Source organism: Lontra canadensis, unplaced genomic scaffold (assembly GCF_010015895.1).
Source record: "Lontra canadensis isolate GAN:19392208 unplaced genomic scaffold, GSC_riverotter_1.0 scaffold5, whole genome shotgun sequence".
Classification (NCBI taxonomy): Eukaryota; Metazoa; Chordata; class Mammalia; order Carnivora; family Mustelidae; genus Lontra; species Lontra canadensis.
In genome coordinates, this window is record NW_022630999.1 from 34,404,175 (window position 1) to 34,421,467 (window position 17,293).

Sequence of the window (17,293 nt, forward strand, 5' to 3'; positions counted from 1 at the left end):
GGTAAGATGGGAATACTCCCCAAATTGACCTACAGATTTTACGTAATCTCTCTCAAAATCCCAGCTGGCTTCTTTGCAGGAATTGGCATGCTGATCCTGAACTTAATGAGGACATCCACAAGACTCAGAATATGCAGAATAAGTGTGAAAAAGAATGAAGTTTAAAGATTCACACTTTCTGATTTCAGAATTTATTAAAAAGCAACAGTAATCAAAACTGGAATTGGTATGAAGGTAGACATTAGATCAATAAAATAGAATTGAGAGTCCAGGATATCCTCTAATTTATAATCAGTTGCTTTTTCACAAGTGTGGCAAGATAATTCAATGGCGAAAGGATAGTGTTTTTGACAAATGGTGCTGAGACAATTTGATACCACATGCAAAGAATAAAGTTGAACCACTGTCTCCCACCATACATAAAATTAAGTCAAGATGAAACATAGACCTAAATGTAAGAGTTAAAACTATGAAGAAACTATGAAGAGTTAAAACTCAGAAGAAAACGTAGGAGTAAATCTTCATGACTTTGGGTTGGCCAATGGTTTCTTAGATATGGACCAGAAGCTAAAATGACGAAAGAAAAATTCAAAATTTGGACTATATCAGTTAAAAATCTTAGACTACTTCAAAGGATACTGTCAAGAAAGTGGAAGTACAACCAGAAAATTGGAGGAAATATGTGCAAATTATATATTTGATAAGGGACTTGGATCTACAATGCATAAAGAACTCTCATAGCTCACTAGTAAAAAAAAACCACAGTTCAATTAAAAATGAGCAGAGAAGGGCACCTGGGTGGCTCAGTTGGTTAAGCAACTGCCTTTGGCTCAGGTCATGATCCTGGAGTCCCCAGATCAAGTCCCGCATCGGGCTCCCAGCTCCATGGGGAGTCTGCTTCTCCCTCTGATCTTCTCCCCTCTCATGCTCTCTCTCACTCTCTCTATCTCAAATAAATAAATAAAATCTTAAAGAAAAAAAAATGAGCAGAGGAAGGGTGCCTGGCTGGCTCAGTCAGCTAAGTATCCAACTTTTCGTTTTAGCTCAGGTCCCAATCTCAGGGTTGTTGGATTGGTTCCCACGTTGGGCTGCACACTCAGTGCAGGGTCTGCTTGAGATTCTTTTTCCCTTTCCTTCTCCCTCCCGCTCAGCCTGTGTCCTTGCTTATGCACTCTCTCTCATATAATAAATAAATAAAATCTTAAAATGAGCAAAGGATTTGAATAGACCTTTCTCCAAAGAAGATATGTAAGTGGCCAGTAAGCATATGTGAGGATGGTCAACACCATTAGTCATCAGGGAAGGACATGTCATAATTGTAAGATACCACTTTATACTCACTAGGGTGGATGTAATCAAAAAGATAATAAAAATGCTGACAAGGATTTAGACCTTCATTTATTGCTGGTGGGAATGAGAAGTGGTACAGCTGCTTTGGAAAGTTTGGCCATTCCTTAAAATGTTTTAAAAATCTAGGTATCATATGACCCAGTGATTCCAATTCTAGATATATCCAAAAGAAATTAAAACATATCCACATAAAAACAGCGCAGGTATTCATAATAGTATTGTTTTTAAAGTTTATATTTAAATTTTGGTTAATTAACATGCAGTATATTAGTTTCAGGTGTACAATATATTGGTTGAACAGTTCGCTATACAGCACCTGGTGCTCATCACAAGTGCGCTCCTTAATCCCCATCGCCTATTTAACTCCTCCCCCCACCCACCACCCCTCTGGTAACCATCAGTTTGTTCTCTATATCTAAGAGTCTGTTTCTTGGTTTGCCTCTCCTTTCCTCCCCACTTTGCTCATTTGTTTCTTAAATTCCACATATGAGCGAAATCATGGTATTTGTCTGACTTATTTCATTTAGCATAATACTCTTCTAGCTCCATCCATGTCATTGCAAATGGCAAGATTTCATTCTTTTTTATGGCTGAGTAATATTCCATCACACACACACACACACACACACACACACACACACACATATTCAGATAGATAACTATCTTATCTATCTGAATACCATGTCTTCTTACCTATTCATCAGTAAGTAGACACTGTAGGCTGTTTCTGTAAGTAGCAGCATTATTTTCTTTTTTAAATTTATTTGATAGACAGAGATCATAAGTAGGCAGAGAGGCACGCAGAGAGAGAGAGGAAGGGAAGCAGGCTCCCCGCCAAGCAGAGAGCCTGATGCGGGGCTCGATCCCAGAACCCTGGGATCATGACCTGAGCCGAAGGCAGAGGCTTTAACCCACTGAGCCACCCAGGCGCCCCAGTAGCAGCATTATTTTTAAAGCCAAAATATAGAAACAATCCAAATGCCCATTGCTGATGAATAGATAAATAAAATGTGGTATGTCCAACAATGGAATATTTTTTAGTATAGTTGACACATAGTGTTCCATTAGTTTCAGGTATACAGCATAGTCATTCACTTCTCTATACCTTATGGCATCCTCATAAGTGTAGTTACCATCTGTCACCGTACAATGCTATTATAGGTCATTGAGTATAATCCCTGTACTGTCCCTTTTATTCCCATTCATACTATATTCATACCATAACTGGAAGCTTGTATTTCCCTCTCCCCTTTACCCATTTTGCCCATTCCCCCAACCCCTTCACCTCTGGCAACCATCAGTTCAATGGAATGTTGTTTTTTTGTTTTGTTCTGTTTTTTGCTATAAGAAATGGAAGTACCAGTATAAACCACAACAGGGATGATCCTTAAACACATTATGCTAAGTGAAAGAAGACAGTTACAAAGATACATATTAAATGATTTTATTCAGATGAAATGGCCAGAATGGGAAAAATCTGAAGAGACATAAGGTAGATTAATAGTTGCTTAGGGCTGGGGGGTGGGGTTAAGGGGTATGGGGTGGAATCTATGGGGATAGATTGACATGTTCTTAAATTAGGCCTTCGTGGTGGTTGTACAGCCCTGCAAATTTATTTAAAAAAATTGAGTCGTATACTTTAAGTGGGTGAATTGTATGGCAAATGAATTATATTTCAGTAAAATTGTTAAAAAAGAAAGTGATTGGTTTGTGTGTTGGAGAGTCCCAGTAGAACAAAGGATGTTGAAGTTGGCAGATTCATCTTTTTTTTTTTTTTTTAAAGATTTTATTTATTTATTTGAGAGAGAGACAGTGAGAGAGAACATGAGAGGGGAGAAAGTCAGAGGGAGAAGCAGACTCTCCAAGGAGCAGGGAGCCCGATGTGGGACTCGATCCCAGGACTCTGGGATCATGACCTGAGCTGAAGGCAGTCGCTTCACCAACTGAGCCACCCAAGTGCCCTGGCAGATTCATCTTTGTACATATTGAAATTACTGCTGATTATGATAGAAATACTATTGGAAAAGGTGATGGCAAGCCTAGAACTAACATCTTCTGAAAATAAGGGAAAATAACCAGAGGGAGAGTAGATTATTGCAACAGGAAAGGGTATTTGGTAGTATAATTTGATGACATAAGCTGTAAAGCTGAGTGCTTTTATGATGGAGAGGGAGTGTGTTTTAGAAGTGGAGATGAGGAACATCAAACAGACCTACTTCCATGTTGGAAGCCTGAGATACAAGAGGTGTGGAAGAGAAATCCCTTGAGAGGACATACAGAGGAAGAAGGCTCATCAGGGGATAGTGTATGTTCTTAATAGACTTTTATATTAATCACAAAACAATTTTGAGATATGTAGGTGAATTTCTTAACACCTTCAGTTTCCTACATGGGCTTTTTGTTCTGTTACTTTTTTTTTAATTATATGACTCTTGAAGCTTGAGTTTGTTTTATGAATTCTATTATTACTTGATCAAATTAGTGTTTTTGTTCTCCTATGGAATCTGTTTCACATTGTTAATGTAGCTGGTCTGTTCTGATTTATTCATTTGTTTTATGATAGAAGAGGGGATATGGATACTTGCCAAGTTGTGTTTCTAACTTACAGGAAGTTTGTTACCTCAGTAGGCTGATGTCTCTCTCGAAGTCAGAAGGAGTTGATAACTTGTAATGATTGCTAGTATTCACAGGAATATAGGAAGAATGTCATCTTTTTCTGGACGTATTTATCCTTCCTAAGTCTTCCAAGAAGCACGGACAGCCTCTTTTATGACTGTTCCAATCAATACCTTGTGAAAAATACTTTAGTTCACTTGAGAAGTTTTCTCAATACAGAAATGTAATTGATTTTGGGATTATGAAATAAGCTGTTCATCTTTGAAAAATCAGTTTCTAAGAATAGCACAAAATTTCTTTTTAGCAAGATAATTGGTGTGTTGTTAATTATTCATAAAGGTCTCAAAAATTTTGGAGAATCTGATACATAGATCAATGAGTCTAGAGATGTCAAATAACATGCTTAAACAGAAATCATTCAGTAAATAACTCCCATTTCTGAGCCACTCACTTTTGGCTGCCCCCAAATAAAATTTTTGAAAACTGTACGTTCCATGTGTACCAGTATTGTAAAGTTATTTAATCCCTTGCTAATATTGTCTGTAAAGTTGATTTGGTCATCAGACTATGTTATTTGAATGGTGACGGTCTTGGATTTTAAGAAGTTGTGCATCAAAATACAAAGGCAATAAATTTATTACCATCAATTATGATTTAAGCAGAAATAATATTAAAAGTGATCAGACTGGTATGATCATGACACTGACCATTCAGAAAAGATGCTGCTCATTGTATCATATTACTACTGAACCAATTTAGGCCTGGATCTAGACATTATGTTTGGTGTTTTGTTACCAAATTTAATTTTAATCTGAAGTCTTCACAGTAGATCTTATTTTCTCCATTTTTCAAATGAAAACCCTAAGATATAAAGATGTAAGTCACTTAGGCAAGATCACATAATACATTGTTTGAGCTAGGATTTGAATTATTTTTTCTGGCTCTAAAGTCTGTCATTTTTTTTTTTTTAAGATTTTATTTACTTATTTCATAGACAGAGATCACAAGTAGGCAGAGAGGCAGGCAGAGAGAGAGGAGGAAGCAGGCTCCATGCTGAGTAGAGAGCCCGAAGTGGGACTCAATCCCAGGATCTGGGATCACGACCTGAGCTAAGTCAGAGGCTTTAACCCACTGAGCCACCCAGGCGTCCCTGTCATTTTTACGTTTAAACTGCCTTCCTAACATCCACTCTCCACTCTCTTTCAGGGACTGAGTTCACAGTTTACCACTTGTTTGGAAGAATAGGTCATTTTTGCCAATTTTAGAATTTTCTGCAAAATAAGCATTGTTTCTATTAATACTTCCTAAACATTTTTTTTCTTGTTCTATATTAGGACGTCTTGCATGGCTGGTGTACTTAGTTGGGACAGTTGTTGGAGGGAGGTTAACATATACCAGTACAGATGAACATGATGCTATGGATGGAGAATTATCCTGCCGGTAAGTAATGGCCATAAAGTTTACAGAAATTTATGTAGTGAAGAAATGTAGTTATCGAACTGGTATTTTGAGCTAAAACATTTTCTGTGGCCTTTTGAAGAAAGTATTATTTTTTTCTTATTGGTGAGAAAACCAAGGCGTAGAGGTTAACTGATTTGTAGAAGTCAAATCTCTAGTTTAAGTGTTATAGTCAAATATATCTTAAACTTGTATTCAAATAGTATGATGAAGATTTAGGTTGCTTTTTATTTCTTAGGACCTGATAAAGCAGGCAGAATTGCTTTGTATTGGGTGGTGGCAAAATTAGGTGACATACATCTGGTCAAAAAGCAGTGGATAGCCAATTACCCAATACAAGCTTTGTTGATGATTGTTGACTAGATTTTTCACCTCATGACCATAGTCTTAGTAAGAAGCAATGAATTACTTGCCTTAACACTGAGGAAAATTCCTACCTGTGAATAATACATGTGAGTTGGTTTTCTTAATATTTTAATTTATTTTTAATAACATTTTTCTTTATAACAAGGTAATACATGTTTTAATTGAACACTTAACTATTTCAAATAAAAAAGTCATATATTATTTTGGAGGTAACTATTTCTGTCATTTTGCTTAATACCTTCGTGTCTTTTTAATTAATGCTTGAAGGTATATGTACATTATATGTGTCTTCTTCAACATTTTTTGAACAAAAATTATATTCTACTATATTACTGTTTTGTAAGCTAAACTGGAGATAATAATGCCTAATTCATTTTGGGCTATTATAAGGGTTAAATGAGTTAATATTTTTAAGATGCTTAGAACAATGCCTGGCAAATAATAAGCACTATATTACCAAATACCGCCCCCCCAACACTTCTTTCTTTAAAAAAATCAAGCATAATATTGTGAACATTTTACCTAGACATTAAATATTCTAAGCTGTACTAAAATTTAAATATATCACAGTTTTTGGAATTTCGGGTTGTTTCTCAATTTTTCTATATTATAAACTGCTTTGAGGTGAATATTCTTTTAGTCATATCTTTATATAGGTCAAAATAATTTCATTAGAGTTAATTCCTAAAGGCTATATAGTTGGTTGAATGGTCTGCAGCATTTTAAAGAGTTTTAGTACTTATTACCAAAAGACCTTCTGGAAGAGTTGTACCAGTTTATTTTCTGAACTCAAAGGCTCTGAGACCATTTTTTCTGCAGTTGAATGCTAGAAAATAGAATTCTTTTCCCTGCCAGTTTATAGATAACAAATGTCTTGTTTTGATTTCTGTTGCTTTGGTTACAAGTGGTTTCAAACATTCTTTTCCATCCCTACTCTTCGTAACTATATTTTCTTTTTGTGGTTTTTAAACATACGTAGATTGTATCATTTAGCTGCTTTTCTTTTATGATTATCTTTCCTCATTTATCTATAAGAACTCAGTGTATTGTCAAAGATCTTAATATTTAGTATTCATTTTGAAAATGTCTTCTCCATGTTTTTAGTTTGTTTCAGAAATGTCTCTTGTCACAGACCTGTACCCCTAGGGCTAATAATACATTATATTAATAAAAAAATAAAAAATAAAAAAAAATTTTTTCTTGTAATGGATTTAAATATTTATATATTGAAATCTCTGAATTTTTCTCCTCATATTTTCCCCTTTCTTCAGACTTAGAAGGTTGTTCCACACCCAGATAATAAAAATATTCACCTAGATTTTCTCCTAGTTCTTTTATGGTTTCAGCTTTTTATATTTAATTTTTAATACTTGACATTTGTTTTATATACTTTTCCCGAAGTTCCCATAGTATTAACCAATTAATGCGAACCCCACCCTTTACTGACTTGAAATGCTACTTTTATCTTTACACAAAATTCTTAGGTCTTTTTTAAGCCTTTCATTCTTTTCCATTCGTCTTTGTAGTCTGTTTTCCTCCGTGTAGAATAGAATATAAGGGAAATAATTCCTTGCTCCTTATTGAGGCTATGGTCATGAAGTGAAAAACCTGTCCATGATCATAAACAAAGCTTGTATCGGGTAACTGACTATTCATTGCTCTTTTTTTTTTTTTTTAAAGATTTTATTTTTTTGAGAGAGAGAGATACAGAGTGAGAGAGAGCATGAGAGGGGAGGTCAGAGGGAGAAGCAGACTCCCCAGGGAGCTGGGAGCCTGATGCGGAACTCGATCCCAGGACTCCGGGATCATGACCTGAGCCAAAGGCAGTCGCTTAACCAACTGAGCAACCCAGGTGCCCTCCATTGCTTTTGACCACACGTATGCCACCCGAATTTTGCCACCACCCAATATACTATCACCCTACCAAGGTCCTTAAAATTATTAGACCTCATTGTGGCATTTTCCTACCTTACTATTCATAAATATATCCCTGAGTATTTAATAAATTTGTTACCATTCTGAATAGAAATTTTTCTCTTCATTCCATAATCTTTTTAACCTTTAAACTAGCACTTGCTTTAGTGAAACTTGAGTCTGAATGGAACATAAATATTTTTAGCTTTCCTAAGATTTATTTCTAATATCAAATAACTTTAAAATATGAAGAGGGTATTCTTAGAATGCTTTGGTTAATTTTAAACAGTGAATAATTTGCTTCTGTGCCATCTTTTAATATTACATAATTTAGTAAAGTGAAAAGTAAGTATACTTTTTGCTATAATTAGTTTGATTTTTAAGTTTTCATCATCAAGTAGAGAAATACCCACTGGCATTATTTTCCTGAGAAATATATAACAGGAAATAAACAAAAGCAGGTGTATATCTGCTAAGAAAATAAACAAAAGCAGGTGTATATTTGCCAAGTACAAAATTTTAATTTTTTCTTTAAGCAGCAAACATATTTAACTTTAAATAAGATTTGGTTTGTGTTTTAGTCATTGCCTAGAAAAACAAAGTGTTAGGTGAATTCTGTGGTCTAAGGCTTTATTGACAGGGAGAATGGGGCATTTTCAAGGAAGATAAAAATGAAGGAACAAGAAGAGTGAGAGAGTAAGAGAAAACAAATAGAGTCTGTGCTCCCAACTCACATATTCCATTTTTGCAAATCTGTGTACTTGCTAAAATTTATTTGTCACCCCCAAACCAATACTCATGGTGCTACCGCAGTCATTTTTGGATATGTGCTTGGTGATGAAAAATTTGAGTTGCCTGATACCCACTTTCCCATGTGAGGCTGAACAGATGCTGTCTGTACCTTCTTGTTTCAAACTCTCATGCTTTTCATTGTCTGTTTAATGCCCTATATCTCACATTTTTGTGCTTTTTGTTGGTGGTCCCTGATACAGTTCTCTAGTGTTCCTAGGCACAAAAAAAAAAGCTGTGAAGTACCTTACAGAGAAAATACATACGTTAGGTAAGCCTTGTTCAGGCACAAATTATTGTGTTGTTGACCAAGAGTTCGGTGTTAGTGAATCAACAATATATTAACTAAGATGTCTTTAAAGAGAAGCACACATAAAGTTATGTGTTGATTGGCTGATGAAAATATTGTGACCAGAGTTCCGCAGGCGCCCTAACCCTGTGTCTCCTCTGGGAATGCAGTGGTTCAGTATATTCAGTATCAATATACTAATTCACTTTGCTTAATGTCTTTAATAGAACATAACCACCATGAATAAGGAGAATCAAGTGTATAAGGTAGTATATTACACACCTGGTCGCTCCTCTAGGAGTTTTCCCTAGAGGCCACATGGAACCACTGTGCTTGAAAACAGTCCATGGTGGTAGCAGGAAGACAGGGGACTATGGGCAAGCCATTTTTCTGTTTGCTTATTTCTGTGTCCAATTTTTTATTAGTTTCCTTATTTCTGTGTTCCATTTCATATTAACGTCTACTCCTGGGGTGTTTTAACTTTTTCACACTTCATAACTGCATTGCCTGGCCTCTTTGAGGTGCCATTGGAGAAGCCAGAGCTTCTGTTGCTGTTGGTCCTACTGAGTTGGGAGGTAGGGCTTGAGCTGTCATAGACCTCTCTTCTCCCCGGGTGAGGATTTACAACTGCAGGAACTATGTACATTTTTACTGGAGCTACAAGGCAAGTAGTTGAAGCCAGGGGTGGGGTGAAAGGTAGTGAATAGGTTGGTGGGTATGTAAACAGGACTAAGCAGATTCAAAGTGGGGCATAGAAAAAACATAAATATGTGTTTTAAAATATTGAGATTTTAAATTGAATAAGAATGATCTTATTTATTTATTTGACAGATTTTATTTATTTATCTGACAGAGATCACAAGTAGGCAGAGAGGCAGGCAGAAGGAAAGAGGAGGAAGTAGGCTCCCTGCTGAGCAGAGTTCCCGATGCGGAGCTCGATCCCAGGACCTTGAGATCATGACCTGAGGTGAAGGCAGAGGCTTTAACCCACTGAGCCACCCAGGCGCCCCAATAAGAATGATGTTTTATGTAGAATTTTAAAATATCAATTTCCTATGGAGAAGTTCCAAGTAACTGAATATTGTTGCCTTCTCTGTGTTGTTATATGATACCTTTCTAACTCCTGGGAGAACACTACCAAATTGGAAGATTGTGAAGCTTCTGCCAAAAACCTCTATGCTATTTTATCAAGAAAAGGTTAATATTCATAAAAGCTCCCCATATTGTGATCATTTTAATTAAAACATGTTACTTTAAAATATTTAAATATGCTTCTTTAACTTAGCAAATCGTGCTCAGACCATGCAATTCTAATTAAGTAAAGATAATTTTATAGTCATTTCGGTTTCATTCATCATTACCAGAACGTAAACCTCTTGAGAATTTACCCAGAGATTTTGTTTTATTCATCCTGTATCCTCTCAGTTTGCTCGTGCCAGTAGAGTGGCTGCTACTGTTAGAGGCTTATTTCTCTCAGTTATGCCACCCTCCATCTCTCCTTGTTTCTCTGACCTGTTCATCTCCCTGTCATCCCTCATCATTGAAACCTTTGGCAGCTAGCTCAGAGTTTGCTCTCTCCCCCAAACTCTGCTCTCCTATGGATGACTTCAGTTTCTTTCCCATGAAATCATGTTATTCTACTCTTCTCTATCCATAAGCTTCCAGTGGCTTCCTGTCACACTTGAAACAAATGCCAGGGTCGTTGTCATGGCTCAGAGCTCCCTGCGCTTCCTGTGCTACCTGACTTCATTTCCTACCTTTTCTCATACAGCTCAACCACACTGGCCTCCTTGCTGTTCTTTGAGTGTTACCAGTATGTTCTCACTTTAGGACCTCTGCACTTGTGCTAGGAATGCTTTCCTCTAGATATTTATACAGTACTCCTTCGCTTCAGTCAGGGGTGTACCCAGCTGTCTCTTCCTGCCCTGACTTCCCAATCCGAAATAACATCCTTTCCCAGTTTATTTTTTTCATAGTACTTATTACCTATTGATGTTTATTTGTTCATTCCAGTAGAGTAAGGGAAGGAATAAGCTTTATCTGCTTTGTTCACTGCTATATTTTTATCTCATTTGCCTGACAAAACCTTAACCTTGAAGGAATTCAGAGTTTTCTCTGATTTGTTGAGTGATAATAAAAGAAATTGTACACCACTGTATATAGGTACCATTTGTCAATGAAGATACCATTTTTTACCTCAGCTGAGCCTTCAGCATTGATCAGTGATTCTCTGTTGTTTTAGTAATTCTTGTCTTCTGACTTCCAAATTATGTTGAGCTGTTTACTTGAAAGTTGTGTTCCACATGTGTCTTCAATTCAGTGGCTAAAATTAAACTCCTCTCTTCCCTTCCCTCCCAGCCCTGACTCTCTTCTCATGTCTCATCACCATCCACTCAGTTGTCTAAGCCTGCATCCCAGGAGTTATCTTTAACGTTTCCTTTTTCCTCTCTCTAACATCCGTGTAGCCTTCATCTCCAAATCCTCTCATTTCTGCCTTCTAGTTAGGCCAGTTAGTCTAGTTGTTTCTATCTCCCCTGCCATTTTAGCTCTTACCACCTTTCACGTGGGTTCATGCTACAGTTTTATATGGATGCCTTGCTTCCTTCCTGGCTTTCTGAAGTACAGATCTCTTTATGTCAGTGCTTTGCTCAGACTCTGCAATGCTTTCCATTGCTATTGGGTTTAAAATCAACATGGCTCATCGGGTTCTTCATGATCTGGCTCCCGCCTGTCTCATTAGCCTCATCTTTGGACGTTGGTTGTTTTATAGCCACATTTCACTTTTTTCAGCTCTTAAATGAGCCATGCATTTCCTTCCCTTTTTAGTTAGCTACTTAGCTACACAGGCTTTCCCCTTTCTCTGGACACACTCTTTATTTGCCCTGTTCTATCCTAGAATATTATGAATTCTTTACTGATTTCTTTGTATTGTTTATTATGGCACTTGTCATTCTTTATTTTAATTGCTTGTTTTATTTTATGTCTTTTGCTATACAGACTCTAGCTATCTGGAGGACTAGGAATGTCTATATTTTGTTCACTGTTATACTCTGGACTTGTAATGCACACCTGCCATATAGTAGGCCCTCAGATATTTGTTGACTGAATGAATACTTATTTGATAGGTAGGGGAGTATAAACAACTGAGTACCCAAAATTCACTTCTTTGAATTTGAAATGGTGTGCTTATATTGGACCAAAATGATTTAATGTTATATTTGTCTTTTTATTCCCTCCGTGCTCTTTACCAAAAGTAATTTAACATAAAGAGAAAAATAAATGTAGGGCAATAAATGGTAACTGAAAGTGAATATTATATATGCAATACAAGCTTTGGCCTTAATTACTTTTCAAGGTGGCCACAAATCTTTGATGGACACTATGGCAGAGACTACTAGCTGCAGTGTCTCTTCTTCCCTTCTTCTGAAGTAGTACAATACCTCATTATTTGCCAGGCATGTGGCCACCTGAATAAAGTCTGGATTTACTAGACTCTCTTGCAGCTAGGTGTGGTTAAGTGATTGTATTCTAGGCAGAAAATGGGAACAAATGTGGTATATGCAAGACGTGTGGACATAATGGGTAGAGCTGAAGTAGTCATTGTCCACCAGAGAGTGATTGTTTGAATGGAGGCAAGTTAACAACAAGATGAAAGGCACCCGAGTCTCTGATTCAGTGGGGAGCACTAGCTCGTCTTGGAGCACTGTCTTGGATATTTGCCTGAGAGAGAAATAAATATCCATATTGTTTAAGCCATGATTACTTGGATGTTAGACTGTGGCAACTGAACTTCCTGTGCAACTATCACCACCTTACACCACTTAGAATGGCCAAAATTAGCAAGACAGGAAACAACATGTGTTGGAGGGGATGTGGAGAAAGGGGAACCCTCTTACACTGTTGGTGGGAGTGCAAGTTGGTGCAGCCACTTTGGAGAACAGTGTGGAGATTCCTCAAGAAATTAAAAATAGAGCTTCCCTATGACCCTGCAATTGCACTACTGGGTATTTACCCCAAAGGTACAGATGTAGTGAAAAGAAGGGCCATCTGTACCCCAATGTTTATAGCAGCAATGGCCACGGTCACCAAACTGTGGAAAGAACCAAGATGCCCTTCAATGGACGAATGGATAAGGAAGATGTGGTCCGTATACACTATGGAGTATTATGCCTCCATCGGAAAGGATGAATACCCAACTTTTGTAGCAACATGACGGGACTGGAAGAGATTATGCTGAGTGAAATAAATCAAGCAGAGAGAGTCAATTATCATATGGTTTCACTTATTTGTGGAGCATAACAAATAGCATGGAGGACAAGGGGAGATGGAGAGGAGAAGGGAGTTGAGGGAAATTGGTAGGGGAGGTGAACCATGAGAGACTATGGACTCTGGAAAAACAATCTGAGGGGTTTGAAGGGGAGGGGGGTGGGAGGTTGGGGGAACCAGGTGGTGGGTAATGGAGAGGGCACGGATTGCATGCAGCACTGGGTGTGGTGCAAAACCAATGAATATTGTTACACTGAAAATAAATTTAAAAAATTAAAAAAAAAATAAATACAAAAAAAGAAAAAGGGTCTTTGACAAATGGATCCTGTACCCTGCTGGGAATTCTTTCCTGCTTTCCTGCTGGGATGGCATTTCCTCTTAGGCAAATGCAAATCACCAGCTCTACTTGAGTTGTAAAGGCATCCCAACAAAGTGTCTTCTGGTTTCACATCTTCCTGTGATTTTGGAATGTATGCTATAAAAAGGAAAAAAAAAAAGTAAAGGAGAGAGTATGTAGAATCCACAAAGAGCCAGAGTAGGAAAAGGAAAGTCCCACTCAGTAAATAATTAAAAAAAAAAAAAAAAAGGAAAAAAAAAAGATATACCTGTTCAAGTCATGTGAAAATTCACCTGGATCTAGGCATAGTTTGATGCGTATATCTATTTATTTAACTAAAAATTACTCCAGCAATCTGCTAATTCAGAAATATCCAGACTAAAAGTCAGCTTTGTCACTCCTCTCAAAATTACAGAACAGACATATCTTCTTAGGAAAAAAAAAAAAAAAAACCCAGCAACTTGGCTACAGTAATCTAATTCTTAAATTTGTTAATCAGTAAATTTCCTTTCATAAATTTTAATGTTATTAAGGATATGTGGCAAATGAAAGTTACTTTTAAATAATATAAATACAGGAAATTATAACCATAAAATGGTTTTCAACATACTATTTCATAATACTTTGGCAACAAATCCCAACCTTTTTTTCTTTTTTTTCCCATTATTAAAGATTATTTATTTATTTGAGAGAAAGAGAGAGTGCAAGGAGGAGCAGAGGAGGAAGGAGAAGGATAAGCAGATTTCCCTCTGAGTGCACAGCCTGACTCGGGGCTCAGTCCTAGGACCCCAAGATCAGGACCTGAGCCGAAACCAAGAGTTAGATGCTTAATTGACTCAGCCACCCAGGCACCCCATAAGTCTCAGCTTTTTTAAGAGAAGTTTATATGCTATAACCTAGACACTGTGTAGAATTCTTTGGAAGTAGGGAAGAGGGCAATAGTTGTATTTCCTTGAAATATGAACTTAATTCAAAATGAGATGCTCAAACTTTGAGATAGTCTTTAATTTACATCCATTAAAAATAATGTTTCGGAAAAATACTAAATAATTTGAAAAAAAATTGATCAAGGTATATTTATTGAGACTGATCACTGGAATACAATATAAGGTCTGGTAAAGGAATCTGAATGCATAAATGAACTGAGGGTATATGATAAGGGATATAATTGAAATGGTGAGCAAAAAATAGACTATATAAGAAGGAAATGGTGTTGAAGCACCTGGCTAAAATGGGGAAAAGGAAAAAATGTTGATCCGTATCTCACAAGATGTGTTCAAGATAAGCTCAAATGTATGAGAGACATAAATGTAAAATCAAAACAAAACAAAACAAACCCCCTCAGATTTAGCGAAGACTTTGTTAGTATGCAAAATCCATTTAAAAAATTGATGAGGGATGCCTGGGTGGCTCAGTCAGTTGAGCATCTGCCTGCCTTCTGCCCAGGTCATGATCTCAGGGTCCTGGGATCAAGTCCTACATTGGCCTCCTTGCTCGGTGGGGAGCCTGCTTCTCCCTCTGTCTCCTCTACCTGTTGCTCCCCCTGATTGTGCTCTCTTTCTTTGACAAATAAATAAATTAAATTTTCAAAAATTAAATAAATAAAAATGTGATGAAAGGAGTACGTGGGTGGCTCAGTTGGTTAAGTGTTGAACTCTTGGTTTCGATTAAGGTCGTGATCTCATGGGGGGTGGGTTCGAGCCCCAAGTCTGGCTTTGCACTTAGTGTGGACTCTGCTTGAAGATTTTTTCCTCTGCCAGCACCCCCAACTCATGTATTCTCTCTAAAAGAAATAAATAAATCTTTAAAAAATGAATGAAAATTTTGTATAGCAAAAACTTCTCCACAGCATTAAAAACACCATAATCAGGGGCGCCTGGGTGGGTCAGTGGATTAAGCCTCTGCCTTTGGCTCGGGTCATGATCTCAGGGTCCTGGGATCAAGCCCCACATCAGGATCTCTGCTAAGTGAGGAGCCTGCTTCCTCCTCTCTCTGCCTGCCTCTCTGCCTACTTGTGATCTCTCTGTTGAATAAATAAATAAAATCTTTAAAAAAACCAACAACACCATAATCAGTCAAGAGACAAAACTGAGATAAAATTTTATAGCTGAATCAAAGACAAAGAACTCAGTTTCCTAATATATAAAGAATTCATAGAAATCAACAATAAAATGACAGCCCAGTAGGAAGAATTGGCAAAGAATATGGACAAATAGGTCACAAGCAAGGACATATACATGGCTTAAAAACTCGGAAAAATTTTAACCTCACATACATGAGAGAAAAATAAAATAAAATTGCACTGAGATGCCATTTTTCAGATTTCAGTGAATATTTTAGAGTTTCATATCATCTGAACTGAGTGTATATAGACACTTAGAGATTGGAGATAGGAATATAAATTGTTTCAATTTCTATGGAGAACAATTTATTAAAAGGATCAACATTATAAAAATTTATATTCTTTAAACTAGTGGTTTTACTTTTAGAAGTGTTTGTTGTAATACACATGTGTGAAATGATGTATACAAGATGGTTAATTGCAGCATTTTTGCAACAGCAAAAATTTTAAGCTGTGCCCATGTGTAGGAGAATGTTTGAAAATATTATAGCATATTCATGTAATATAAACAGTTGCAAGAGAGAATGAGGAAACTCTTGATGGCTGATATGGAAAGATCTATAAGATAAATGGAAAAAGCTAGGGTTGGAACCGTAAGTATAATAGTATGTTCCATATGTTTAAAGGAGTTGGGAGGAGAACATACAGTCATATTTGTCTATATATACATTTAACAAAATCTCTGGAAGGACATAGGAACTATTAATAGCATGTGTATATGTTCCTGTGTGCATACGTGGAAGGAAGCATGCAGGTCAGGACTAGACGTAGCTGTCTTTGTGCAGTTAGAAAAAGAAGAAAAAAGTGCTGGTTCTCAGTAACCTCCACTTCTTGGTCCTTAAGAAAGATGATTATAATAAGCTGATTTTGTTAACGTCAGAGACTTGGCAGCCATCCATTGGAAATTTTTAATGAAAATAGGCAATACAAAGATTTCTTTTTTCAAAAACTCTAGACTAAGCTTTTTATTATATTAAGTTAAATTGTTTCTCTAGGAAATTTGACTTAACCTTTAGTTACTTTGTGATTATCTGGTAATAATAGTTGTATACTTATATTAAAAATACTTGATTTTATTAAGATCATCTTATAAATTATTCCAGGTAAAATTTTCACTATTCATTGAAAATATGACCCCACATACGTAATTATATAAAAACCTTAAGGTTGAATGAAAAGGTAAAATACAAAACTACACATTCAATATCATTTTTCTTGTACTGAAATTTTATATAGATGTAGATATTAATTTATATCTGTATATATATTACATATAATTATAGGTATTTACTTATATATATGCTAATATATTTATATGTATATGTCATATGCATTTATACCTAAATTTTTAATGAAATAATAAGTATGTCCTTGTAGGTTTCTCTGTATGTACGTGTATGTGTAGGTCTTAGGAAAAAGACTAGAAGGAATTGGGGACTTAGACCCAATTTTATTATCTCTTAGTATTAGGATTTCAGATGGTTTTTAAAATATTTTCTTTGTAAGCTTTTGTATTTTCCCACATTTAAGTGATTATATATTACACTACATTGATGATAAATGTTTTAATGTTGTTTCTCCAAGAATTTTTACTGAAGCCTTTTTTTTTCTCCTTCATGAAAAGAGTTTTTCAGCTTATATCCTTAATGGATACTGGATTGCCTCAGTGTTCTAATGAGAAAATAGAGCTTGCAATTCTGTGGTTCTTGGATCAGTTTCGTAAAACGTATGTTGGCGATCAACTTCAAAGAACCTCAAAGGTAGGTTTTTACTAGAGATTTTTTAG

At 36.3% G+C, this 17,293-nt stretch overlaps 1 protein-coding gene across 5 annotated transcripts in view; it reads left to right on the plus strand.

The window, feature by feature from the left end:
* Positions 1–17,293, plus strand: part of RANBP17 (RAN binding protein 17) — a 317,076-nt gene that overhangs the window by 60,043 nt on the left and 239,740 nt on the right. For all 5 annotated transcript variants that reach the window (XM_032851794.1, XM_032851791.1, XM_032851792.1 and 2 more), the window contains 2 exons: positions 5,301–5,406; positions 17,132–17,267. In XM_032851794.1, the coding sequence (XP_032707685.1) occupies positions 5,301–5,406; positions 17,132–17,267 (242 nt within the window). The remainder of the gene's footprint in view (positions 1–5,300; positions 5,407–17,131; positions 17,268–17,293) is intronic.